Raw genomic sequence first — 25,937 nt, 5'->3', positions numbered from 1 at the left:
TTTGAGATGTGACTTGCGTCAATGTGTCAATGATAGATAACATCAGAATGATAATAAATCCAAATTATTTTCTAAACTGGGAAACCTTGAATGACACTTGGTAAAAAAGTGTTTATTATAGTGCCACAGCCTGAGCTACAACATGTCAGCAAGCATACTCGTACCATACTCAAGTTTTGGCAGCTGTTGATCCAGTCTACGCAAAAAAAACAGGTGTTACAAATGCAAGTAGTGAGCATTACAATAAATCGTGTGCACGGTAAACACAGAGGAAAGAGTTAAATACCTGTGGTTCATTAAACACAGCAAAGTAATATATATAATAACCAAGACAGTCTTCACTGACAAACGGATAAATAAATGCAGCAGGTAACAGACAGGATTCCTAGTTATTGATCAGATTGTCTCTGCCATAATTTAAGAGATAAAATCAAGCAACTATCACAGTTAAGACTTTACAATTTCAAGTTACATGCGTCATGGTAGATTGGTGAGTTCACAGTTGATCAAACATGTCTTTTAGAAATACAACTATTTTCACAAATGTAAATTTCACAACAAAGGCGTGAGATATATATATCTTCATTCCTGTAAAAAAAACAAAAAAAAAAACAGAAGAAGAAAAAATGTAAAACCTATAATGAGGCTTCTGGCTTGGAGATATTCTAGGAGTTCCACCATAGATTTGTATCCACCATGCTTGCCTATGGGAAATGTGAGCTCGGAGACTGCAAGATGGAAGAGTCCCCTCTGTTGTCCAGCTCGTTCTGAAGCCTGGTGAGGTTCGATAACTCCTCCAGCTCCTGAAACTGTCTGTCGGTCTTGTGGCTGACCAAGGAGCGGTAGAAGTGCACAGCAAAGACTATGAAGATCAAACCGAAGGGGACCATGATGGAGGTGGAGGTGATCGCAGCAGCCACGCCGGACGACACCGTATTATTGCTGCCCTTGTTGGGCTTGATGGGCAGAAATTTGACCCAGCAGAGGAGAACCACCTCGGCCAGGAAGAGCAGAGTACCGATGACTGTGGAGAAGGCCCACGCCAGTTCAATGTGTCGGTGCATTCGCTCGTGCGGAGACTCCTTCACCGAGTTGAGGTTGTGGACGTTGCTGACGGCCTCGATGTTGGGCAGGATGCAGGTGCTGACCATCAGAGCGAAGAGGTGGACGGCCACGAGGACGGTGGTGCAGGCACTGAAGGCAATGAGGAGGGCAGGGGGGTATGGGTAGCTGTTGTCCAGCTGCACTTCTACCATAGCCACCTGGAGAGGAGGAGGAGAACAGGAAAACACAACTTTATAAACACGTTACTACTCTGTAATAACACGATTCATCCACAGAGGAGTGCACAGGGTGATGTCAGGGGACAGCGTTACCATTGCAAATCCGGAGAGCAGAGCTGATGTCCGGCTGGAAGCCTTGAGTTTGGCCCGACTCAGGTACAGCTTCCTCCAGGACAGAGCCTGCAGCGAGTGCTCGTTCAGGCTCATGTCGCGTCTTTGTGTCCGGGGACTGGACGAGCAGCGCCGGCGCAGTTACCTTCTTCTTACTCCTGTACGCGACGGGAACAAGCGATCAACATGTCAACGTGTTCACCTACAATACATTCACCCTCGCCTTGAACTGCGGATGCGGTTTGCGTCGTTCACCGCCGGTCTGCACAGCGTGTCTGCACCTTACATTACCCAGAAGGCAGTGCGCCACAGAACAACATCCGCTGCTGAGAGGCTGGAGACCAAATGGAGGCTAGTTGTTAGCTTATCCTTTTATGTAAGAGTTCAAATTGATTCAAATAAAATAAAAAAATACCATGCATAGTTATGATAACATGGAATTTGTATTTCCTGATTAGACCATTGACCCTTTTTCCATCCCGTTAATTTATTTAGTTATTTGTCTTCTCTGTTTATGTTCTTTATCTTTATTGTCTATATATGTTTATGTCTGTATATGTCTGTGTGTTATATGTTTGTGTCTATATCTCCATGCTCAGTGTGGTTTTCTATTCTGTTCTTGTGTTGGTACATTTAGATTAGTATCAGCCAGCCTTAAAAAAAGAAAGAATACTAAGTTTATTTAATTCGCCATACTACAGAAACCAAAAGACATTAAAAACATAAAAGCTTGGAACCAATTTATACAAATTTGATTTAATATTGAAAAATGAATAGTATTTATATATTTCTTAAACGCTTACATATAAAAATTGTATCAAAATAATGTCTATTCTATTGCATTGTTAGTTATCCCTCTAGTGTTCAATGTTTGATTGATTTATTTTGTTATATAAGTGTTGAGTAATTAAGAATGAAACAAAATGTCTTAGCCTTGCATTCATACTGGTCTTACACACCCAAAACTTGCAGTAATACAAAAATACAAAAATAAAGTGAAATTAGTATTGCAGAGCTCAGCAAATATTATTATCAAAATTAATAATAAATATATGGAATATATGGATATGCATAATAATATGGAACAAGCTTATTATGGCTCATACTTTATATTTGAGTGACTTAGCTGTTCGTCATGTTCCAGTCATATGTAATGTTTGCCTGTGCACATATGATCGGTGTTGTGTCATGTGTGCTTGGTTGACATGCCGTGACGTCGTCCAACAATGTTTTGGTTCCTGGCGGTGACGTCACACACAAAAACATGGTTCCCCTTGTTTTGAACTCGAGCAGCGTGCTAAGTGCTGCCGTGACTCCGCCGCGCACGGGGATGCTCCCCCGACACTGAGCCACCGGGGAAACGGCGCCGACGAGAGAGGATGGCGGACCCCGCGGAGACGTGCCCTGAATCCGGACGCAGGCTGGTGCGTAGCTCCCCCATCCGCCGTGTTGTCGTTAGCTCATGAGGCGAGCTAATTAGTTAGCTAAGCTAACGTCTGCAACTACAGACGCAGGTGGTGTCGGTCAGTGCTGCAGGAGACCGAGGCACCTCCGCTTGCTTTACGTTTGACAACTTCTTTAATATGTGTCACAGTTCAACGCGTCAGGAGACGTGAGGGGAAACGTGCAAACATTTATCATTGTTGGGACACCACACACTAAAAAAAAAAAACCCTGCTGCCATTAGGACAAGTGTCGTTTCATGATTATTGCACTTGACGTCACATGCAAGGAAAAACAATGTCACTAAAAAAAGCGTAATGCACAAGCAGCCCAACCTGAATATGAGCCTTTAGTCAATCCCGTGTTAAAGTTAGTAGAGACATGGACGTGCAGTCTCTTGTGATGGTGTGTTTACATGCAGATGCAGGGGCCTTTGTGTTTCTAGTGTTATGTCATGTGTTGTCATGTTTGGATGGCAGCGCTCCATCTGCCGGAGGATGTACGATGAGAACGAGGACCCGTCCGATGTGGAGGAGATCACGAACATCCGAGGGTTCAGCGTCGAGGAGAAGCTCGTCAGTGACAGATACAGCGCGAACTTCGTCCACTTGATGGAGGGAAAAGGTAATTTACTACTTGCACAACATTTCTATTTGATTTGACATGTTCCTTATTCTTTTTTATTATTATTATGCATTTTGCAATAAAATAAAGTTCTTTCAGTCCTTTTGGTTTGCGACATGCATATTACTTTATGTTCTTTTTATTACTTACCTCAAAGCACTCTGATCCCTTTAATCATTCAGTGTTTATCTACATTCTTACCACCAGTTTTCACAGCCTTTTTTCCTGTTCACTGTTCTTTTATAGTCATATACTTTACTCCTACTTATAATTTTAGTTCACTGCACTGAGTTTTACCTGTCTAGGATATTGCACTGATGTCAAAGTTGTTATCTCACTTGTTTTAACTTGTTGTCCTGACTTGCTCTACGTGCCTTAGAATTGCTTAATGTCAAGGATATGCCCTCCGGGGACAAATATAGTTGTTTTCAATTGAATTTAATTTCTATAATTTCTTGGGACCAAAACATTCATGCATTGTGTTGCAGACTTCACTTATGAATATGTGCAAAGGGAGGCTCTCAGGATCCCTCTCATTTTCAAAGAGAAAGATGGACTTGGCATCAGGTGAGAAGCTATTTCTGTCAATTTAGTTGGTCAGAATAATCTTTGACTGTACTTTTTCCATATTTATGTGTGTTTTTTGTCTGTAACAAATTAATTGAATGTCATCTTGCCCTCTCTTTGATTCACATGTACAGAATGCCCGATCCAGAATTTACAGTCAGTGAAATTAAAGGTCTAGTTGGTAAGTTGAATGCTACAAACAACAACAACACACATTAAACCTCATGCATTCATGTTTTACTGATGTAGCAGCCAGACTTGCAAATATCTAATCGTGTTATCCCAGCTGCGAAACTAAAACTGCAAAGTGAAACCTAAGAGAAACAAAGTCAAAGCACTGCTGGTGTGTAGTTTCGCCATCTAGTGGAAAAGATAATGAAGTACATGCATATATAAGAATCTGTCATCAATGCAAACTGTCTCCATGCATAAATCTAAAGTAGCACGTTATTCTTTTTATTCAAACCTACAGACAGATTGTATCACATGTTAATGACAGCTGAAGCACTGGTCTGTGATTTTCACCTGGTGCCCTGGTTGTCTCTTGCAGGCAGTCGTCGGTCTGTGGATGTCATGGACGTGAGCACTCAGAAAGGCTCCGAAATGACCATGGCTCAGTTTGTCCGATATTACGAGACACCAGAGGAAGAGCGGGACAAACTCTTCAATGTCATCAGCCTCGAATTCAGCCACACCAAGCTGGAGAACCTCATCAAGCGGCCCACAGTGGTAAGATAACGTGGCACTGTGTATGATGTGGTGAAGGATTTTATAAACGTGACACTGGTAGAGAATAAGTTTGACTAACAGCACATGTTGATGGCTGACAGGGATGTTTTGATTGCTCTCGCAGGTGGATCAAGTGGACTGGGTGGACAACATGTGGCCTCCTGATCTGAAACACAGCCAAACAGAAGCCACCAACGTCATCTCCGAGATGAAGTACCCTAAAGTGCAAAGGTATGAATGAATTGAAATGCTTCTCTGTCAGTCGGTGAGTAAAAGGTGACACAGAGTGAGATGTAAACAACACTTGGAGAGAATTGCTGCCTCCTCGTCAGTGAATACAAATCCCCCTTCCTATCTGCAAGTCTCCTGCACCGCTCCATCACTGCAGAGCGCTGAATACTATCAGTGTCATCCACCTCCTGTGAGTGCTCCTGATTGTTGCTAGGCAGCAGAGTGTTCGATGGTGGAGGACGGTCTTTAACAGCTGTGGTCTGACTGCACAGACACTTCTCGGCCAATCAGCTTTGGGCAGTAGTACACGGCTAAGAATCCAAGCCAATCGTGCCATTTGTTTTAACCCCGAATTACCTTCCATCACACACCACTCACTCTTCCACTCTGTCCCTCTCCTGAGTTGTATTTAATCATTGTAATTATATTTGTTAGACAGTGTTCATTGAGGTTAGGTGTTTGCTTTTAGTAGGGCTGCACTGGATGAAATAATAAGGAGCGGTTTTTAACAACATGTCAGGGATGCCCCTAACCCCTTTAGTGTTTAATTCCCACCAGCGTAGTTCATCTGTTATTTTACTATCAAATGAATATGTAGTGTTGGTGTAGACATGATGCTGAAACCAATATTTTTTATTCTATTACAACGTTATTAGAATACTAATGCTTTATCAGAAATTACACTGTTGCCAAGTGCCTGCATTCACCAAAGTCCTGCCAGTTAAACTGTGGTAAACATATTCAACCTTTCAATCTTTACTTGCAGTTTTTACATAAGCAGGCTGATGTTTGAAGGCGTCACTGTAAATGTCTCCCTGTCACTATGTTGCCTTCAAAATTCCACTTTGTCTTTCACTCTCCTTTAGTTAATAATCCTTTTGTCCTCGAGGTGAAAAATACTGCACATGATTTGCTCACTAATCAGTTATTTGAAGATAAAAACAAATTATTGGCAACTATTTTGATTATATGTGATTTGTCATTTTATTTATTCCGTCGTGCTTCTCACATGTGACTTCAGGGTTTAACATGCTGATTTAAAATGTTTGCAGGAGTCTTAGTCATCTGTTGCCCCAGCTGCTCCAGTCTCATAATACTTCAGTATAACCGGGATAAACTTACGAGTGATAATATTGCAGATGTTTTAGATTAGAATTCAATTCATGTCTCAGCCAAAAATGACGTCAGTGTTCATCTAAAACAGTTCTGGACAGCAGACTCCTAAACACGTTTCTTATTTGTAGCTGCAGCTTGCAAACCAAGTGTTGCGCTGTAGAAAGAGCAGAAGTACCTGTACCTGCGGTGATCTTTCAACGTCTTTACTGATAAATTCATTGCTAAGTTCATATCTACTTCTGCTCAGACGGGCTAAGTAGGTTTTAATAAACGGTCTCAGTGGGATGCACAACATAATCCAGTGTAAAGATTTCCTTGGCATAGATTTTTCTTAGATAAACAGAGCTGCGGCAGTCTGGCTGAATTAGTGAATCATTTATGTCTCGCTGCGCTAACTGTTCCCCAATTAACTTCCAGAGGAGAGATGTCCTATTGAGAACAATTTTCCGTGCTGCAGTTCTCAGTGTGAGTGATCTGTATGGGGTGTTTTTATCGGGAGCTAATGTTTTGTTAAAACACAGCTGATATCACTGCTGTCTTCTAGGTGGCTGAGCTGCGTTTTTTTCCTTTTCAGATATTTCTATGAATGTCAGTCTGTCAAACCTGTAGACTCTGACTATCTCATTTATACAATTTGCATCCTGTAAATGATTTTTCTCTCCTAGGTACTGTTTGATGAGTGTGAAGGGCTGCTACACAGATTTCCACATCGACTTCGGGGGAACTTCGGTTTGGTATCATGTTTTCAAGGGACAGAAAGTAAGTTCATTCTAGTTTCTCGAAACATATAAGATATTTTGTGGAATAAACCCACAATTTATCTCAGAATTCCAGAAATCTCTGTCTGTCTAATCTGTATGTTGAATGCACGTCTTGAGAACCGTTGAGAACTTGGCATGTGTATTGCTAAGGGCCCAAGGAAGTGCAGTGTAGAATTAGGTGCAATACGTGCGATCATGACAACAGCACGTTCACGACCACGCTCAATGACAGCTGATTCTCATAATAAACAGGTGAACAGCTTTTTGTGCAGCAGCGGTGTTGCAGCTTCAAGATTCTGCACCAGGTCTTTACCTGGCAGGTCTGGCTCAATTACTGCAGTTCACTTTTACAGTTTTAGAAAGAAAACTGCAACCAGCGTCACCACAGGCCAAACAAACAGCCCATTCCAAACAGGCAGGTTTAGAGCGGGCACATAGTTGATTATTCACCTTACCTGGCCATAACTGCACAGTATCACCACTAAATAAGGATTCCTCTCCTCAGGTGTTCTGGCTGGTGCCTCCCACGCTTCATAACCTTGCCCTGTTCGAGGACTGGGTCCTGTCTGGCAAGCAGAGCGATATCTTCCTGGGAGACCGAGCGGACGGATGCCAAAGAGTGGAGCTTAAGCAAGGATACACCTTCTTCATCCCTTCTGGTGTGTTGGCATTGTGTTTTTTTTTAAAGTTGCCAGGAGAAAAAAAAGATTAGCTGCCACTTAATCTAATCCACTTGTATGTAAAGCTTTACTTGACCATTATACCAGTTTATTCAGCTTGGCATGAATCTGCTTTAATTCCTCTCTCTATATATATGTGTGTTTTACTTTTGTATTTCTGTCATTAAGGGTGGATTCATGCTGTCTACACTCCTGAGGACACACTGGTGTTCGGAGGCAACATTCTGCACAGCTTCAACATCCCTATGCAGCTTACCATCCATGAGATAGAGAATAGGACCAAGGTAGGAGACTACAATGTAGTGTGGCTGAATTCTGAGCGGCACTATAATGCAATAAATTCTGCCTGTAATAAATGAGTTAACCTGTGACACAGTGAGAGGAGTGGGAGTCAGTGCAGTTGAGATTCAAGAGAAATTAGGAGTCAAAGGGCAAAATATTTGGCAGAAGTCAGGAGGATATTTTTCACTCTTAGTTATGACTTGTGTGATTTACGCTGAAAAGACACAAAGGGGCACGGACCTTGATTGTTACTTATTCAATGTGAAAGAAAGAAGCACTTTCCAGCTCAAATGGTAAATGAACTGCACTTTTCTGGTCTTGTAGATCACTCAAAGCAATTTACAGCTCATTTCACATTTGACCATTCACACAAACCATAGTACTTCTTTATGCAGCATTTTCTGTCTCTTGAAACGGAAACAGAAACATTTCAGTGCCACCTATTTGTTCAATGAATCCAGAATTTAATTGTTTTTCCTTGGGATAAATAGAATGAAAGTATTTTTGTATCAGTGTGATTTACGGTTGGCAAATGTAATATCCTGTTTTGTTTGTGTAGTTTAGCTGACATCACAGTTTCAAAGCTGTATATTTTTAAATTAATAAATGTATCCCTTCTCACTTCTGTCAGCTTCTGTCTGAGGTCTAAATATTGCTTGCAGAAATCTAACAACACTGATTAAAGAAACTGGGCTTTTTAATTACATGGCTTTATAGAAATCTGGTTTCCCACAATAACTTGCGTATGAATAAATGTTTTTTTGTTTCTGTTTTCAGGTTCATTCCAAGTTCCGTTTCCCCTTCTACTACGAGATATGCTGGTACGTCCTGGAGAGATACCTTCACTGCCTGACCAAGCGCTCCTACCTCTCTCTGGAGGTCCGTAAAGAGCCGGTGCTGATGGGTGAGTAAAGAGTGCAGCTGTCTCGTAAGATCTCTCGTGTGCCCTCGGATGTTGTTAAAGTCTTGTACTGCGGTTGTAATTAGCTCTCTCAAGTTACTAAATCTCTTATTAGATGTGAATAATGGATGAAATTTCTGATCTCCATCTGTCCTGCTGCATTCCAACGGGCTCTGCAGCAACAGACTTAATTCCGCAGCATGTTTTCACTATTCTCTGTTCTTTTGTGCCGTCAGACGACGAGACGAAGGCGAACACAGAGAGCCCGTCCTCTGACTCGAGGAGCCAGGACATGAACGAGGACTCGTGCGAGACTCAAGCGAGGGAGGACCAGGGTGAGAAAGCAGAGAGGGCTGCCCTGGATGGCCCCTGCTCTCCTGACCATGGGAGGGGCCAACACCTCAAAGCTGTTTTATCGATTGACTCCGAGGACAGCTGTAATCCGGGCTCCACTTCTCTAGATTTCCCCAAAACCCCCTCGGACTCTCCGGCCTCCGAGTCTCAGAATAAATGGACTCATTTGACAGAGTTTGAGCTGAGCGGACTGAGGACGCTGGTTGAGAAGCTGGAGTCACTGCCCGAAAACAAGAAATGTGTCCCAGAGGGAATAGAGAACCCACAAGCCCTGCTGGATGACATCAAGGTAAGAGAAACAAACATTTACATGAATATGTTTGATGTTATAGATACGATAAGATAGTTGTGACACTTCATTTCTCTCTGTCCCCTGTGGCTGTCTAGCTTGTTTTAAAAGAACATGCTGATGATGACCCGAAGTTAGCGATCACTGGACTTCCTGTGGTGTTGTGGCCTAAGAAAACCATAAAGGTAAGAAAACTTCAGGTGCATTGTGACAGTTTCTTGTGCAGTTTATATTCATTTTATTCAAAGTGATACAAGTAACAGAAGTTTGATGTTATACACCTGTTGCTTAACTTATATTTTTGGAAATTTTATCTGAGAAGTTTGCTCTGTGAAGGTTTCTTCAATTTAAATAGTTGCCCTTTTATTGATGTTTATTATTTTCGCCTTTGTTTATTTTCAATGAAGATGAAGCTTCATCCTGGACTGTGTTGATGAAAGAGTCCTCTGTGAAATGGCTTAAACAAACAAAGACAGTTGCATGTAGCTGTTGTTTTTCCATTGTTGCTCGATGTTATCTTCTTTAGGAAAGGAAAACAAATGCAACTTTCCTTCACAAACAAAAAAGCACTTTCAGAGGGGCCTAATGACGAACCTTCCAAAAGTTGTAGCTCTGTCCCCCCCGAGCAGGTAGAGGTGTGTCCCTCTGCTGGGCGGGCGTGGTTATGTTTCCCAGTACCTGGACCAGATGCACCTCCAACATGCATGTAGCTCATTCTTTTAAACTCTGACCATGTTTAACATATTATATTTACCTCTGACAATAAGAAAAAGCATAATAGGTCCCCTTTAAGTGCTTTTGATGTTTGAATGTCGATATCACTTCGCTTTTGATTTTATCAAGACTTGAGCTGAGCAGGAGGCATCAAGAGTGTCAAAATCAAGGTTCTTCATTCATTGAATTTTTTTTTTACAATGGCTTGACCTTGTTTAGAGAATAAATTGATGCACAGATGTTCATTTTCAGTGTCCTCTTAGTTAGGCAAGGCAGTTTTATTTATAAAGCTCTTTTCATACACAGGTATATTCAAGGTGCTGTGCAGGGACAGTAAAAACAACACAGAGACAAAATTAAAAGCAATTCAAAATAAAATAAAAATAATAATATGAAAAAGACAATAAAAAAAATAAAAAAGCGCACAAATAAATACAATAGTGGGGGCAAATTTTCTCAGAGTTTATCAACCCAGATAAGGTAAAATAGAGAGTTAAACTCGCAAAGTGTGCCACAGTTGACTTATCTATTTTATCTTTTATATATTGTACATGCTTTAATTGACTGTGAATAATTAATTGAACAAATAACACATGACGGGTGTATCAGGGAGAGAAGCCTCAACAGGAGGGAGGATGTGCTGTGATTCCTATTGGTCTCGTGGACCCTCTGGACCCCCCCAAACCTCCCCACTCATCCCTCCAAAGGCCAGCTGCTGGTCATGGGGCCTCTTTGTGTTTGCCTTTTGTAATGAGATGCCATCTGGCTCCATTGGCTGCCTGTGCAGAGCCTGCTCTCCTCTCCCTGTGATACCCGTCATGAATATGACTACGCCGCTTCTGCATTTTCTCTTTCCACTGGATAGAGGCGGACGCCCCCCCAGTAAATATTCTGATGCACAGCAGCCTCCCATTGGCCCTGTGCCTCCCAGCACCCCTCCTCTTTTTCATGGAGTTGATCCATATTAATGAGGCAGGCTCGTCTGTGTTTCCTGCATCTGCTTGTGGTATTGTGGAGCTCTTGGAGCGGGAGGGAGGGCTGTAGGCCAGACAGCAGTAGCAGCAGCAGGAGGAGGAGGAGGAGGAGGAGGAGACTGCAGCCATGTCAGTTTGCTGTGAGCTGGACGGTGTGTGAAAACCAGCCATGGCCATGTCGCTGAGCGCTGATGATGAGGACTACGACTCAGACTCGGAGCAGGTTAGCACATCACACCCCTGCAGGCGGGCGTAGTGAGGCCACCAGAGGAATGCTTGTGCCAGACAGAGCAGTGAGCAGCATCACAGTGCAGCGAGGAAATGGAGCTACCTGGGGAGACATTAATTCAGTCTACCTTCTGAGCTCGGTCCTTGATTTTTTTTGTGTTTGTTGTAGTCTTTGTTGTTTTTATAGGTTTTTGTTTGTGTGCATTTGTGCGTGTGTGTGTGCATGCTTGTGTGTTTTTGTCCGGCGAATCCAGCAATAGGAGAAGGGCTGTGTTTATACAGCTCAGCGCCTCGGGGCTGCTATTGGTTGTTTGAAAGGAGAGAAGCAGAGGAGTGGGAATTCATGTAGATTCAGAAGATGAATCTTTCATGGTTTGATTGTAAAAGCAGAGGATGTGAATTATCTAAAGAATATAAAATTAACAGGGCATCATGCCAGGAGGAGAGCGGTCATCCTGGAGGGATTTATTTTATATTGCTCAGTGTCAGTGTCAGGTTGATCTGAGAGTTGCTTACACAGCAAGAAACGTCTTTGGTTATTTGAATATTTCTCTTTACTTAACTCGGAACCACACCCCTTTACATCAATTGGTTGGATTTGAAAAACATTGATTGCAGAATCTATTTTTTTTAATCTCTTATCTCTTCCTATTTGCATTTCTGTTTGTTCCAGTCATGTGAATGCACCTGTTCTTGGTGTCACAGTTCAGGTATTTGAAAAATCCACAGCAGGAGGAGTGACTGACTTTAGGTACAACAAAAGTCAAACATACCCACAGTGGAGCATCTAGCACAGTATTTTCCCAACATCTTGAAAACATAGTGTATTTACTCTGAAGGTATTTTAACCGATTGACAACTCGTTTGTTTGTGTGTAACTCTCTTGCTCTACGTTTCCTGTTCTCATAGGTTTGACTTTGGCTGCATACTACACACTGTAACAGAGCAATCACATGTTACACATGCAGCATTCGCTTCACAACATATGCCACCTCTAAAGCTTAACAGGAAAGTAATCCCTCCAGGAACTCGTGAACCCTTTTTTTTTTTGCCAAGTCAATTGTGTTCCAGGCATTTTCCAAGACAAGGGAAAGAGAAATAATGAAGTTTGGTCTGAATAGTTTGAGAAACTTCATGAAAATACAACAACAACAACAACAACCTGTTTATGTCAGCGTAGTCTTCAGGTGTTCTTCTGTTGCAACCAGTTATGTAATCGTGAATTTCCTCTGCTCTGATAAAAAACAACTTGTCCTATTGTTTCTTCAATCTGTACGCTCTGTCTTCAGGGCGATGTTAAGTACATGTACAGTAATTGATTTCCGCTGCTCTCCACAGCAGCTCAAGAGGTTCCAAGGCTGTGTCGGTGAACATAAGAGGCTGCCTCTCATAATGATCCCCGGCTGAATGAGCTCTGAAGAGCAAAGAAATTACTAGTTGGTCACTTGTACTGTCCAACAGAGGCACGTGTGTACACTAAATATGTGTGGATACAACAATTACTCACTAAATTGCTGCCAGCGTCATATTTTCTGGTCAAGATATGGTTGCAAATACACCACAGAGGGTAGTGACTTGAACTGAGAGGCGGTTAATTCCATCAGTGGTGTTGTTGTCTTGTGTTATTTAATTCTGTCAGAGAGATATCTGCTCTAGTGATCACCCACTTAGCAGCCAGTGGGGGGTTCAGAGGGGATTTAGGGGACAATGAGGACAGCTAAAATTTATAATCTTTTTTTCCTTCTGTCATTTTTTTGTATAAACCCGCTCACCTATAGTTGAAGTTACAGGTGTAATAACCATTATAAAGATGGTATATGTGCTCTGACATGAGCAGTTTGACTTGTCAGCCACTTGGATCTTGCAAAAACAGGGTTAAAGATGTTGTTGCTTTAGCCACTGCAATGTATTTATTTTTCTGGTCTCATTCCAGTGTTACCCCCTGCACACCCCCAACAGTCCTATACAGACTGCACAAGCCCCCCACCACAATATGTCCCTCTAATCCTGTCTGGTAACCACGTATCTGACCGCCTGTGTCAGTCTGTTTCATGGCTATTGTTAGAATAAATTATTGTAATATGCCTAAAACTGAGGCTGCTTTCTGTTTCTGTCAGAGGGTCTCATTACAGTTCTTATTGGTTACAAGTCTGTGTGTCATAGACTGTTCTGTTAGGGAACGGGATGTGGCTGTTGCTATGCTGACGCTAGGAAAATCTGCCCTGCCGATGTAACTAAAGAAATCTGATCTTCATTTCCAAGAGCTGCAGTGTTCCTCACTCGCTCTTTGTTTATGTCTTGCCTCATTTTTTCTCACGTGGCACGGTTGGCAGTATTTGGACATGTGGTTTTCATGGTAAAAAATGCACTGTTGTGGTTTTGGTTCCTCTCAGCTCTGAAAAGAAGCAAAAATATAAAACCCAAGAGCAATAATGATGCAGATCAAAAGCATCTCATCTCCATTACTCGCTTTTATTAAATAGAGCATATTTGATGTGTACTGTTATAAATCAGCCTGCACGCCCCCTAACACGGAGTAATGGGGTCCTGGTGATCCATGTGAGAAATGCAGCCATAAGTGCAGCTTCTCTTTGAAGTAGAAACATGCAAGCAAGTGAAGTGCTAAATCTGGAAGGCGCCTCTGGGGACGTTTCCTGATGTGTTTGTTTTCTCCTAGATCTTGTGCTTTAACAGCCGTGAATAATGTGTTTATGCACACTGTGTTTTTATCAGGTTTGTGTTGGATTGAGGTTATATATTACGTGTGTGTGTATTTATAGATGCAGGTGCTGTTTTCTTTTGCATGTGTCTTGACTATTGACCCTGAATCAGAAAGGGCATATCCCCACACATCCAGCATTAACACTGACCCCATCTGAATTTGATATATGGTTTTGTTTTATTCTCATTATATAACATGATTGTAAGTGTTTATTATGGGGGCATAGAACCGTTATTAAATGAAATTAATGTAATTCAGAACATTGGATTAATTTGCACCTTAGTTAGTTTTTATACCTTCCATTATGAATCTTAATAAATGGTTTAACAATTCACAGATTTAACTAGAATGTCACTCAGTAGAGCGCATACCTCCACCAAGGCCTAACGGTCCCCTCATGAAACCTTATGACTTATTTGGATCTGCACCAAATTGCACAAACTCATGAATATCAGTCCTCTAAATGTGCCTGTTTTCTTTCATCAGGATCCATGAATTATTCTCTGAGAGATCAAGGAAAATGTTGAAGAATCTTTCTCACAATGTTAAAGAAAGTGAAAACAAAAGTCCTGGATCTGCAGCAACATTTAATGGGTTCCTTCCTAATCCATATCACATCCTTATATTGGGTTTCATGGAAATCTGTCCAGTATCTTTTGTGTAATCTGTCTTAAAATCAAACAAACCAATAAACAAATGGACAGGGGTGAAAACATAACCTCCTTGGTGCAGGCAATAATATAAATAGAGTAGTTTGATGGCCATTTATTATTTAGTGAGATAAGGATCCTAAACCTCACTGTACTTATATTAATACGCTCTTCATAATGTTATAATATCATATATCATAGTATTCAATATCTATTTCTAGTAGCATACTTGATAAATAGCAGAATGATAAGTAATAAGACAGTAATTAATGTGATCTTTGAATCTAGTGGTGTAATATTTGTTGGTTGATGGATCTAGGTTCTTGACACTGTATCCCCTTGATCCCTGTAGCCCCGGCCTCCCAATCGGCCGAAACCTAAGATGGCAGCCTCCCCTGCCTCTGCAGTCAAGCTGTCAGCCAGTCGGGGAACATCTGGTGCCAGGAGAAGACGGACCCGCTGTCGGAAGTGTGAGGCGTGCCTGCGGACGGAGTGTGGGGAGTGTCACTTCTGTAAAGACATGAAGAAGTTCGGTGGACCGGGACGCATGAAACAGTCCTGCATCATGAGGCAGTGCATCGCAGTAAGTACCCTGTTCTTATTGTGAATTTTGTTTTTGTCATTTTGTGAAAGACCCTTGATCACTTTGTTTTGTTCAATATGAGGCTACAACCATCAGTTGATTAGCTTAGCATAAAGGCTGGAAACAGGCTGGCAATGTTCCATGGTAAAAAAATTAATAAATGTTTAATAAACACAAAACTCTAGATTATTTTCATTATTATTATTATTATTACTTGTCATTATCACGAGGTTGCCTATGTACGAATTACATAAATGAGATGTGCTGGTTGTTTTTTAACTTAGGTAACTGCTTGCTAGTGAACAGACATTGAAGTAATATCAATCTTTTAAGTGTATTCCCCAAAATATGAAACAACTAATTTAATGATCTCTTAATGGTTGTATTTTTCCTTTAATTTTAAGTACTTGACTTTGTTTGTGTGGTTTTGAGGTAGTTGTTAGGGTGTTAAACGTGATTGTAAGGGCAATACAAGCTGATTGGTAGTGTGTTTCAGCTGATCGCTAATTACTCTAGTTACGCCACTTGTTTGAGTACTTATACAATTAATAATAATAAAGCAGGTAGTAGTGGCAGCAGCAGAAGTGTTAGAGGGACTCACCAAGGACCATTCATCATGTGTTTGAGTGTTTCAGCACCATGGACAGAGACATGTAGAGAGGACAGGGTTGGATTGTATCTAAAAATTTTAAGTACAAACGGATAGATTCAGTATTAATGACCAATCACTGGAAAGTTTCTTCAGCTCCAATATTTCACACTTATGAGCTTAAGCTCTTCAGCAACTTTGTCCCACTTTTAAGATACAACAACATGTTTAACTCACACTTCACGTTCCCTCTGATGCTGTTTCAGAGTCAAGTTTATCCCACAGATCATCATTACCTCATCAGTGCCACGTGAGCCCATTTGTTGTTGGTAATTCACCTGGTTGGATGTTGTTAAATTCAAGACATATTGTTTTCAGGATGAATATAATTGAGTAAAAATCAATAAAAGGGGTTCAGAGCAAGTAATGAAAAATAACTGAAATATAAATCTATATATTATATAATATTATAATTACAGTTTATTCTACTGCACAAACTGTCATTGATGCTCAAAGTAAAATATGGGACCAGAATTATATGAAAACACAGCTTCTGCCAATCACATCAGTATTACATCAGTCAGACTGTGTTTCCGATTTTCTGGCCTCTCAGTTGGATAATGTGAGTGGGCGATTAAAAGCCAAGGCTGTGAAATGTTCTGAAATCACTTTGACATGTTTTCCTTCACATTTCAAACAACGTAGTGTTTATATACGTTTTAATCCCCTGATAACATATTCAAAACCCTGCAGAAAGCTAACAGCATTTTAATAGAACCTTGACTAATAGATATTGTATAAGTGTGGGTTAGCTTGTTTGTTAATCACAGTGAAGGAAACTGTGAGAGAGTAGGGAAAGACATGCAGATAATGGTCCAACCAGCCAGGACTTTAACCAGAGACCTGAATTCCAACTTTACTGTGTGTTTTCCGCAGCCTGTCCTGCCCCACACAGCAGTGTGTCTGGTGTGTGGAGAGGCAGGGAAGGAGGACACTGTGGAGGACGAGGAAGAGAAGTTCAACCTCATGCTCATGGAGTGCTCAATCTGCAATGAGATCGTTCATCCCAACTGTCTGAAGGTAATTCGCTCGATACATATTGATGTTTCTGTCATTTACTTTGAATATTTGAGCTGTTGTTGTCTTTCATAGTAATCTGTATATATGCTCCTTTCGTTCAGGTAAAAGATTCTAACGGAGTCGTCAATGACGAGTTGCCAAACTGCTGGGAGTGTCCAAAGTGCAACCATGCGGGAAAAACAGGGAAAGTAAGCATCTGTATGGACTTTATTTTGGATGAGTCTGAATCTCAGACTCTCAGAGCTAGTAAAATAAAGTTGTGCTCTCTTTGTTTCTACCCTTTTGGCCTCAAAGCAAAAAAGGGGGCCAGGGTTCAAATACGCATCAAACCTTCCCGGCTCGCTGCTTAAAGAAACACGGTTAATCCGGGATTCAAAAGAGGAGCCCGACTCTCCCATGGTGGCTACAGCAACGGTTACTGCGCTGACGACCACATCTGCTGTGAAGAGGAAGGCAGAGCGGGAAGACGTCCCCAAGAGGAACGACGAAGAGCCTCCGAAAAAGCGGCCCCCATTGTTGTCTCTGGATGGTACGCCCCGACCAAGGCTGGAGGACAACCCCCTAAGGAAAAAGAGGAAACTTTTCGACACCAACGATGAACCTGTGATTGTAAAAAAGAAGGTAAAAGCCTTTAAATTCACACTTGTAAAATCTAAATTCTAAGTGCTTAAAATAACTTTCTCCCTCCTTTTCTTTCTTAGAAGAAACTTTTGAAACCGGATGATCCCCTGACTCAGAAGCTGCTGCGTCAAATCAAGACCGAGAGGGATCACGGTGATGAAGAATATGACCAGGACGATCGTGAAGGAGATGGATTCTGCTTGGACAGGATTTATTCAAAGGAGAAACACGAGTACGGTGACGAGGACCAAGAGGAAGATGAGTTGGAAGAGGAGAAGCTGAAGAAAGAGAAAGACATTAGAGAGAACAAAGCCAAGGTCATGTTAAATCCACTGCTGAGAACATCTGCGGTCAGAGAAAGTGACCACTCCTCCTCCAACTCTCCCAGAGCTGGACCAAGCAGCGAATCAGGAGAAGCTCAGGAGAAGAGCTCCACTCAGCTTAAAGCTCGCCATCAGCGCCGGCGGCTCCCCAACAAAGAGCTGAGCAAAGAGTTCAACCAGGAGGTTCCTCAGACCGAAGACCGTCTGAGCAACCAGAACCACGGTTCAGTGAAGTCAGAGGACAGTCCAGCCAATCACAACCGGCGACCAGTGAAGAATGAGGATTCTGTGTCCAATCAGAACCGTAAACCACTAAAAACAGAGGACTCGACCACCAATCAGAGCCGCAGGGCCCTGAAAATGGAAGAGGGTGTGGTCAGTCAAAACAGACGGCCGCTGAAAGCGGAGGACAGCTTGACCAATCAAAACCACAGGCCGATAAAATCTGAGCCTGAGAACGAAGTAGATGACCAGAAGCCTCGATGGCCTGTCAACAACGGCAGCGGCGACCTGGGTGACTGGCTGCGGCATCGGGGGCGGGAGGTGAACGGAACGCCACGTGGCTACTCGCCCCTCGGCTGGAACAGGAGCGCACCCATCACACCCATGTGCCCCCGACCACTCCCCTGCAGGTCGCCGCCCAAATGTATTCAAATGGAGCGCCATGTGATCCGCCCTCCTCCCATCAGCCCCCCACCTGACAGGCTGCCGCTGAGCGACGGCGAAGCCCATGTGATGCGACGAGAGGTGTGGATGACGGTGTTCAGTCACCTGACCCACAGAGACCTTTGTGTGTGCATGCGCGTCTGCCGGACCTGGAACAGATGGTGAGTACAAGATGTGCCACGGTGTTGAAAACATGTTGTCCGCACTTCATCACACAGCGTTCATGGCAAAGTGTCCGCTGCGTGTCTCGCCAGGTGCTGTGACAAGCGGCTCTGGAAGCACATCAATCTGAACCGATGTAAGTCCATCACACCTCTCATGCTGAGCGGCATCATCCGGAGACAGCCAGTCGCTCTGGACCTCAGCTGGACCAACATCTCCAAGAAGCAGCTCAGCTGGCTGATCAACAGGCTGCCAGGTGAAGACACACTCGACCAGGAAACACTGCGCTGTACTTGTGTTGTATAAACAGCCAGTAAATGAGATAAGATGCAGTTTTGGAAAGAAATCAGCGTTCTCTGGCTGACATAATTGTGTGTTTGTTAAATATCACAGGAAACAAGGGATCTAAGGAAGACAAAAAAAAAGCAGTATATGTTGAGAAATATCTAGTTTATGTTCAGTTTATCTGATTATATAATTATTCCATATTAAATAAGTGGAATAAAGTGAGGGTTTCCAACTCTGCAGATTCTTAGTGGTTATGATAATTACTTGCCAGATTAATTATAGAGCGATGAGGAGATGGTGACTCACTTTGACACAACCTTACAATAGTATCCATTAGCACACGCAGTAATTTAACCATGGACTGTTTAATAAGTAGAGACATTCTGATTCTGATAATCATCACTTCCATACAGGGTTTATAGCAAACAGCTGTTAGAATACTTTATACAAGTTGTTATTTTAAAAACTCAGGTATCTGTTGGTATCTGCGGATACACACAGTCCAGGTAGCGTAATGCGGAAGGGAAAATTAGTATCGCAACATCTTTTGAAAATAAAGGCAAACATTAAAGTTATCAAAACTTTTGCCCATTTGTCAGTGTATTTAATTTGGAAAACACAATATACTACAGGCAGTCATAGTCCTATTTTCCTGGTCTGGATAGAAATGTGTTTGTGTTGCATGTGCAGGTTTTAGGAAGTTAGAGTTAAAACTTTTTGAACATGAGGCTTGTTTGAGTAACACGCTCCCATATGGCTCCTCCGTATGGATAATTGTGTCCCCGGAGGCTCCTGAATGTAGACGGTTTACTTTAGACTCTAGTACGGTGGGTTTGGTGCCAGGGAGATGATTTTCTCTGTCTCTTATTTGAATCTCTTTGCTGGATGATTCAGTTATTCAGATGGGAATATTCACTGCATCTGTGTTGTTTGATTTTGAGACCTCATAAACTCTGGAGACAGAAAATGGGGCATATTTCTTTACTAGACTGTTCATCAGATAAATCTATCGTCTGCAGAAAAGCCTTAATAGAGTTAGCAAAAGAACACAACAGATGTAGCTTGGTTTAACAGGATGTTTGGTCTTGTCGTCCCTGCAGGTCTGCGTGTGCTGCTGCTGTCAGGATGCTCCTGGGTGGCCGTCTCTGCTCTTTGCACCTCCAGCTGTCCTCTCCTGCGAACTCTGGATGTCCAGTGGGTTGAGGGACTGAAAGACGCCCAGATGAGGGACCTGCTGTCGCCTCCCACTGACAACAGGCCAGGTACCGACACTCTGTCTTAACTGTCTGAGAAATGAGTGGAGGAGTGAATCTAAACACATTTAATGTATGTGGACTGTTCCACGAGATGTTGATTCCGATCTGCACACAAACTTCAAGTATAAGGTCGATGATGATCTGTATTTTTCTTATTGTTGTAAAAATTGGTTTAAAAGACCAAAAAACTGAAATACATTAAATCACTTTTTGTGATTTTTATCGGTCCAAATGGTTTCTGGTGAAATAAGTATTTAACAATGAGACACAAATATGTAATTTCCATTTTTAAAAGAGGCTCAGTCATTTCCTAAAACATCTGGGTACTGAAGTTTTCAGCAAACGTTTCTCTGGCTCACTGTTAATCTCCACTCTTTTTTAATCGTTACTGTGCAGGTCAGTTAGACAACAGGAGTAAGCTCCGTAACGTGGAGGACCTGCGTCTGGCGGGGTTGGACGTTACGGACGCATCTCTGCGCCTCATCATCCGTTACATGCCCTCGTTATCCAAGCTGGATCTCAGCTACTGCAACCACGTGACGGACCAGTCGGTCAACATCCTGACGGCTGCAGGGACGACCACCAGGGACTCGCTCACCGACATCAACCTGTCAGGTACGAGCTTGTCTTTGTTGGCTGTAAAATCCGCCTGCTTCTGACTCACTTCCACTCGGGGATAGAGTTTGAATTTATTCAATATTGACGTATATCACGTCTTTAGCTGAGGAAACAAACTAGTGTTTCTACCTCATTAAACACAAACCTATAAATAAGCTCATACTTCACACTGCTGCAGAACACCCTCCAAAGTACCTAGTTTTTACTTCCAGACAGGGACCCCTGCGCCATTTCACAGACTTTTATCACCTTCGGTAATAAAAACCAAAAGGTTTCTGGTGGAACTGTTGCATTAATATATTCAGGTTGTACTCAATCTGTTTTTATAGATGTTGATTCAGCCTCATGATCATTTTGAAGGCTGTAGTTTGCGGTGTTACTTCTTGCTGCTCCATCAGAGGTATTAAATTACATGAAAATTGATTTTACCATTTGTTGGGACGTGCACACAGAGCTAAAAATAATCAGACTGTACACTTGTTGTCTCTTTGGATTGCCATTAAATGTGTAAAGCAGTGAATCATTATGGATACAGCTGAAAGGCAAAAGCATTTAGTCTTTCTGTGAGGCGCATCAGCCTCTTCATCCATCACCAAAAACATCGCTGAGTATAATCAGGCCTTTGGATTTCCTGTCCTCAAATATTCTAAAAGGGTTGATTTATCCTTGTCGTGGCTTTTGTCAGTGCAGGTGTCCCATCACGCATCACTTGTTCCCTCTCTTCTAACCTGATTTCTCCCCGTGCAGTCTGCAACAGGGTCACAGACCAGTCGCTGACCTATTTCAAGCGCTGCGGGAGCATATGTCACATCGACCTGCGATACTGCAAACAGGTGACCAAGGAAGGGTGCGACCAGTTCATCGCAGAAATGTCCGTCAGCGTGCAGTTCGAGCTGATAGAGGAGAAACTGCTGCAGAAGATCAGCTAGACAGAGCGACGCCGGAGGCACTTTGACATTTAACAAGTGGTGAAGCTACTGTCCACATGGAGGCAGCAGACGACTGTGCGCTCGCGGAGAGCGGCGCCGAGTGTCATCTGCAGACTACTGAGCAGACGGGGGGGAAGCTGTCTCTTCCTGTGCAGCCTGATGTTAAAGGGAAGCTGTGCTGCTAAGCCCGAATGTAAAAAAAGAAAATGGAAATCTCGTCCAGTGAAGGCAATATTGCAAAAATGTTTTTTTTTTTGTTGTTTGCACCTTGTTTATACGTTATTTATTTCTTTGTATTGATGTATCATGATTATCCTTTGGGTGTTCATAGACTATTTTTTTGTTCCAATGCAAGGTTGACTGCATTATAGAGTAATATTTTTGTATCAGAAAGTGTTTCCTACATTTATGTGCAGTATTGAATGCACCAGTGTACAGTATCATACCATGGGAGGTGATAATCGTTCGGCATTACTGTTAAGCTCTTGTTGTCGAGAGGCATTTTCTTGCCAAACTGTAGGACGGTAGCTTGTGTTTGTGCGGGTGTGTTTTTATATTTTATTATATACGTGTCAGTGCCCTGGTTTCTGATTGGACAAAGGTACTGTACATTTTGTTTTTCATAAGACTTACATATGTTGCTATGTCCTCGTGGGAGAGAAGTTTAAAAAAAAAAGCATTTGCACTGATACAGTAAATATGAATGTGTATAAAGCCTATTTTTCCAACTCTAAAGCGTTCTGCTAATTCTACTAACAGCTTCTAGTTACTGGGTTATACCGACACATGCCTGTATACAAAGGTGTCTGTCGATCATCACTCTTTTAGTGTCGTCTGTGATTTGTGACAGGAAGCGTTTTAGAGGCTGCATGCAGAGAAGAAACGTTTACAACACAAGTCAGTAGATTTAGTCACCGATAAATATTATAACCATCTGTCTGCTCCTTATCCTTAGCTGAACTCCACGTGATAAAAAAAAACAGACTAATGAAGAGGAAGCAAAGTCCAGGAGGAGGAAATTAAATTCACACGAATCTTTTAGATGAGGCGCTGGAACTCAGGTGTAATCCGTCAAACAGACAAGACACCAAATGATATACTGTATATCCCAAAGTTCTCACGACCCCAGATATTTGGTTAATTTAGTGATACATTCTCTTTCTAAAGGCGAGAGATGACCTTGTCTTTTATTAAGATAATATTAATACAATATTAGTATCAATTTTGAAAATCCAAGCTTCAGAAATTCGGTTGTTTAAATTCAGATAAGACTTCATAGACCCCACATGTCCATTCATCCCAAATTATATTTGAAGACAATTTGTCGATCATCTGAAAGATCTGTGGACGTGTATTTTGTTTATTCTTTATTCTCACTCACACATTCCAGTGACATACATTTATTTTTTCTTTAAAAATTGTTTCTTGAAAGTTTTATTTTTGTATTACTTAATTGTGTTTAAAAAAAAAACATCACAACCTATGGCATCATTTCATTGTTCTTACTCTGTGCCTGTATTCATCGTCATAATATTCAACATGATACACAAATTTTCTTAATGGAACTTATACATTTCTAAAAAGGCTACACAGTAAAGATTTGATGGGTTTGCGTTTGGTGTAGCTGTTGAACAGAGGTTTACATTTAAATATTTGTTTTTATTAAACAACCACGTCTCATTGGAAGATTTTACTACATTAATGTAAATGTTCTGTGTACATAATGTACATGTAAAGCCTCTAAAGTCAACCTTTGAGATATTAAATCCGTTTAAAATACTGAAATGTGTGTGGTTTCGGTCCTTTGGCCTTTTAAAGATTCCAGTTCCCGTGGTAACAGCAGGTGTGATTTAATGCTGCAGACAACAATATGCTTTGTTAGGAATACAGCAGTATTTATAAAGAGCTTTTCTAGTCTTATCGACCACTCAAAGTGCTTTAAACTACCAGTCACATTCATACAGCGCTTTTTCTATCACACACCATTCACCACACAGGTATCAGGGGCGTTTAGAATCTTGCCCAAGGACACTTCGGCGCTCGGCCCGGAGGAGTCGAGGATCTAAAACTGAGCAAACATTTGTTGTGGGTAAGCAATTTGAATCCAGGGACGAAAATGGCCGACCACGAACATGTAGAGAAGAAAGGACAGGATATAGATACATTGAACGATTCACAATGAAAGGAATTGAAATTACATGAAAATCTTAAGGATTAGAAGCATTTTATAAAAAATATGCAACATGCTGATATGCTCATTACTGGAACATCACTATTACATGTGAGTTACAACAAGCCCCAACAGTCCCTTTAGGAAACCACTAACTCACTAGATCCAGATTTTATTTGGATCTGCACCAAATTGCACATATTAGATATCAGTCCCATAATCCATGAATTATTCTCTGAGAAATAGATACAAATGTTAAAAAAAAAGTGATACAACATTTCTTGGATTGGCCTAAAATCTCATGAGTTCTTCCTCGGCCGATGTCCCACCCTTCCACCAAGTTTAAATAAAATTGGTTTGGTAGTTTTTGCGTAACCCTGCTAACAATAAGACAATCAGCGTAGTAAACATAACATCCATGGCCGTGAGTGATCACAAAATGAAGAGCGGTGTTCTCAGGTCTGGTTTGTAGTACTGCATTTTATTGAATCTAATAAATCATTTTTTCTCTTGTTTTACCAAAATAAAAAGGTTCAACATTCCAAAATATAAAGATCCAGGATTATGAGTGCTCATGATACCCTCCTACTCTGGTAATACTGTAGCTGCCCATGAATGACATCTTTGAGAAACAGCAGCGTCCACAAACAGACTTTACAGAGTTACAGTGTTATAGTTTCAGTGTCAGGTTCAAAATCTGAAGCGGACGACGATGGTGAGAGGCGCTGTAGGAAAAATGGAGGCCATGGCGGCGTCATGGTAACGGTGAGGGAGTGACGCCGTCAGAGGAAATGAGGAACTCTTCTGACCCAAACCAGCAGGAATACATTCTGAAAAACGGTGTATTTTTTTTTATTTTCAAACCTCCGCACTGATCAGAATCTTAAATCATGTCGTCTCCCGAGTACATGGAAAAATATACATTTAATAACTCATCAGTAAACAACAATATAAACTATCTACTGTATGTTATTCACTGAACAGCAAATGAGTTGGGGTTTTTTTTCTTTCTTTTTTACCACAGGCATATTGTACACACAGATATTTTAGTGACATCTGAGTTAACTGAATCTCATGAGGAACAAAAAGTGTTTCATTTGCATAACAGGTTAAAGTAAACCAGGATTCTTTGACCTCTCGCTGTGCTGTGGACGATGTTTGGTAGGACACAGTGACGACATGACAGAAAGGTGGATGATGACGTTACGCTACAGAGATCAGGAAGTAGCACCTTTTACCTGCCTAGGATTCTACGTTAATGGTCACACAGACGTAGAAATCAAACAGTATTGCTTGGTGGAAGATGTTTCACGAGCAAGGACCACACCCCAACGATATCTGACTTCAAGGTTTTTGAATGGAAATCGATACATTGCATGTCGAGAGTTGGGGTGAAGGTGTGTCCGATAGGCTGGTGGGGGAGGACGCACTGGTGAACAGGCGGAGGGAGACTCAGTGTGGAGCTAAAACAACCCCCCCAGCCAGACAGTATCGAGAATGAGACATGCGACAGGCATGCACCACACCGAAAAAGAAGGGATGAGGGAGGGAGGGAGGGGAGGATGAATGGATGAGGGAAGGAGGATGAAGGGAAGACAAAGGATGGGTCGAAGAATCTGAGACAAACAGAGCGCGAAGGGTTGACCTGATATATGTTGACAGGTGATTAAAGGTATGTTTGAGGTGTGGCCCTGCTTCCGAACCAAACCAACTAGTTTCAGAGGAACAAGTCATTAAAATGTCTTCCTCAGGGCATCATATAAGCTGTGTCCCAATTCATGGGCTGCATCCTACGGAGGACGTGGTCTACATGGCCCCACCTCCTTCCTGGGCCGCGCAGAGACCGCAAAGGCTGAATTAAAACAAGACGGTCTGGTCTGCAGAGGATGTCCGTCTCCATCATCTTACTGGTGTCACCTAGCAACAGAGCTGCAGTGGGACACGAGAACGTTTTTATGCCCCTTGTTTTATTTTCAACGTGTGTAGCATTAGA

At 41.9% G+C, this 25,937-nt stretch overlaps 2 protein-coding genes across 3 annotated transcripts; one reads left to right on the top strand and one right to left on the bottom strand.

Moving 5' to 3' along the window:
• Positions 1 to 91: 91 nt before the first annotated feature.
• Positions 92 to 1,727, bottom strand: orai1b (ORAI calcium release-activated calcium modulator 1b). Its single transcript, XM_035185118.1, has 2 exons — positions 1,377 to 1,727; positions 92 to 1,262 (listed from the first exon to the last, which is right to left on the bottom strand). The coding sequence occupies exons 1-2, from the start codon at positions 1,488 to 1,490 to the stop codon at positions 705 to 707; spliced, it is 672 nt and encodes a 223-aa protein (XP_035041009.1). The 5' UTR covers positions 1,491 to 1,727; the 3' UTR covers positions 92 to 704.
• Positions 1,728 to 2,628: 901 nt separating this feature from the next.
• On the top strand, positions 2,629 to 23,559 carry LOC118125629 (lysine-specific demethylase 2B). Of its 2 annotated transcripts, none has more exons than XM_035184413.2 (21): positions 2,629 to 2,818; positions 3,317 to 3,461; positions 3,950 to 4,028; positions 4,163 to 4,209; positions 4,579 to 4,757; positions 4,882 to 4,988; positions 6,770 to 6,863; positions 7,371 to 7,524; positions 7,714 to 7,829; positions 8,605 to 8,731; positions 8,965 to 9,371; positions 9,470 to 9,556; positions 15,012 to 15,242; positions 16,768 to 16,911; positions 17,013 to 17,099; positions 17,206 to 17,532; positions 17,613 to 18,682; positions 18,776 to 18,939; positions 20,072 to 20,233; positions 20,624 to 20,842; positions 21,593 to 23,559. In XM_035184413.2, exons 1-21 carry the CDS (start codon positions 2,774 to 2,776, stop codon positions 21,772 to 21,774), a joined length of 4,173 nt encoding a protein of 1,390 aa, XP_035040304.2. In that variant the 5' UTR covers positions 2,629 to 2,773; the 3' UTR covers positions 21,775 to 23,559. The 2 variants fall into 2 exon arrangements, with proteins under 2 accessions (XP_035040304.2, XP_047200376.1); XM_047344420.1 differs by having other exon boundaries at positions 17,197 to 17,532.
• The last annotated feature ends 2,378 nt before the right edge of the window (positions 23,560 to 25,937 follow it).

This window comes from Hippoglossus stenolepis, chromosome 18 (genome assembly GCF_022539355.2).
Source record: "Hippoglossus stenolepis isolate QCI-W04-F060 chromosome 18, HSTE1.2, whole genome shotgun sequence".
Lineage (NCBI taxonomy): Eukaryota > Metazoa > Chordata > Actinopteri > Pleuronectiformes > Pleuronectidae > Hippoglossus > Hippoglossus stenolepis.
The sequence above is the reverse complement of the archived record's forward strand: the minus strand, read 5'-3'. Positions and strand labels throughout refer to the sequence as shown.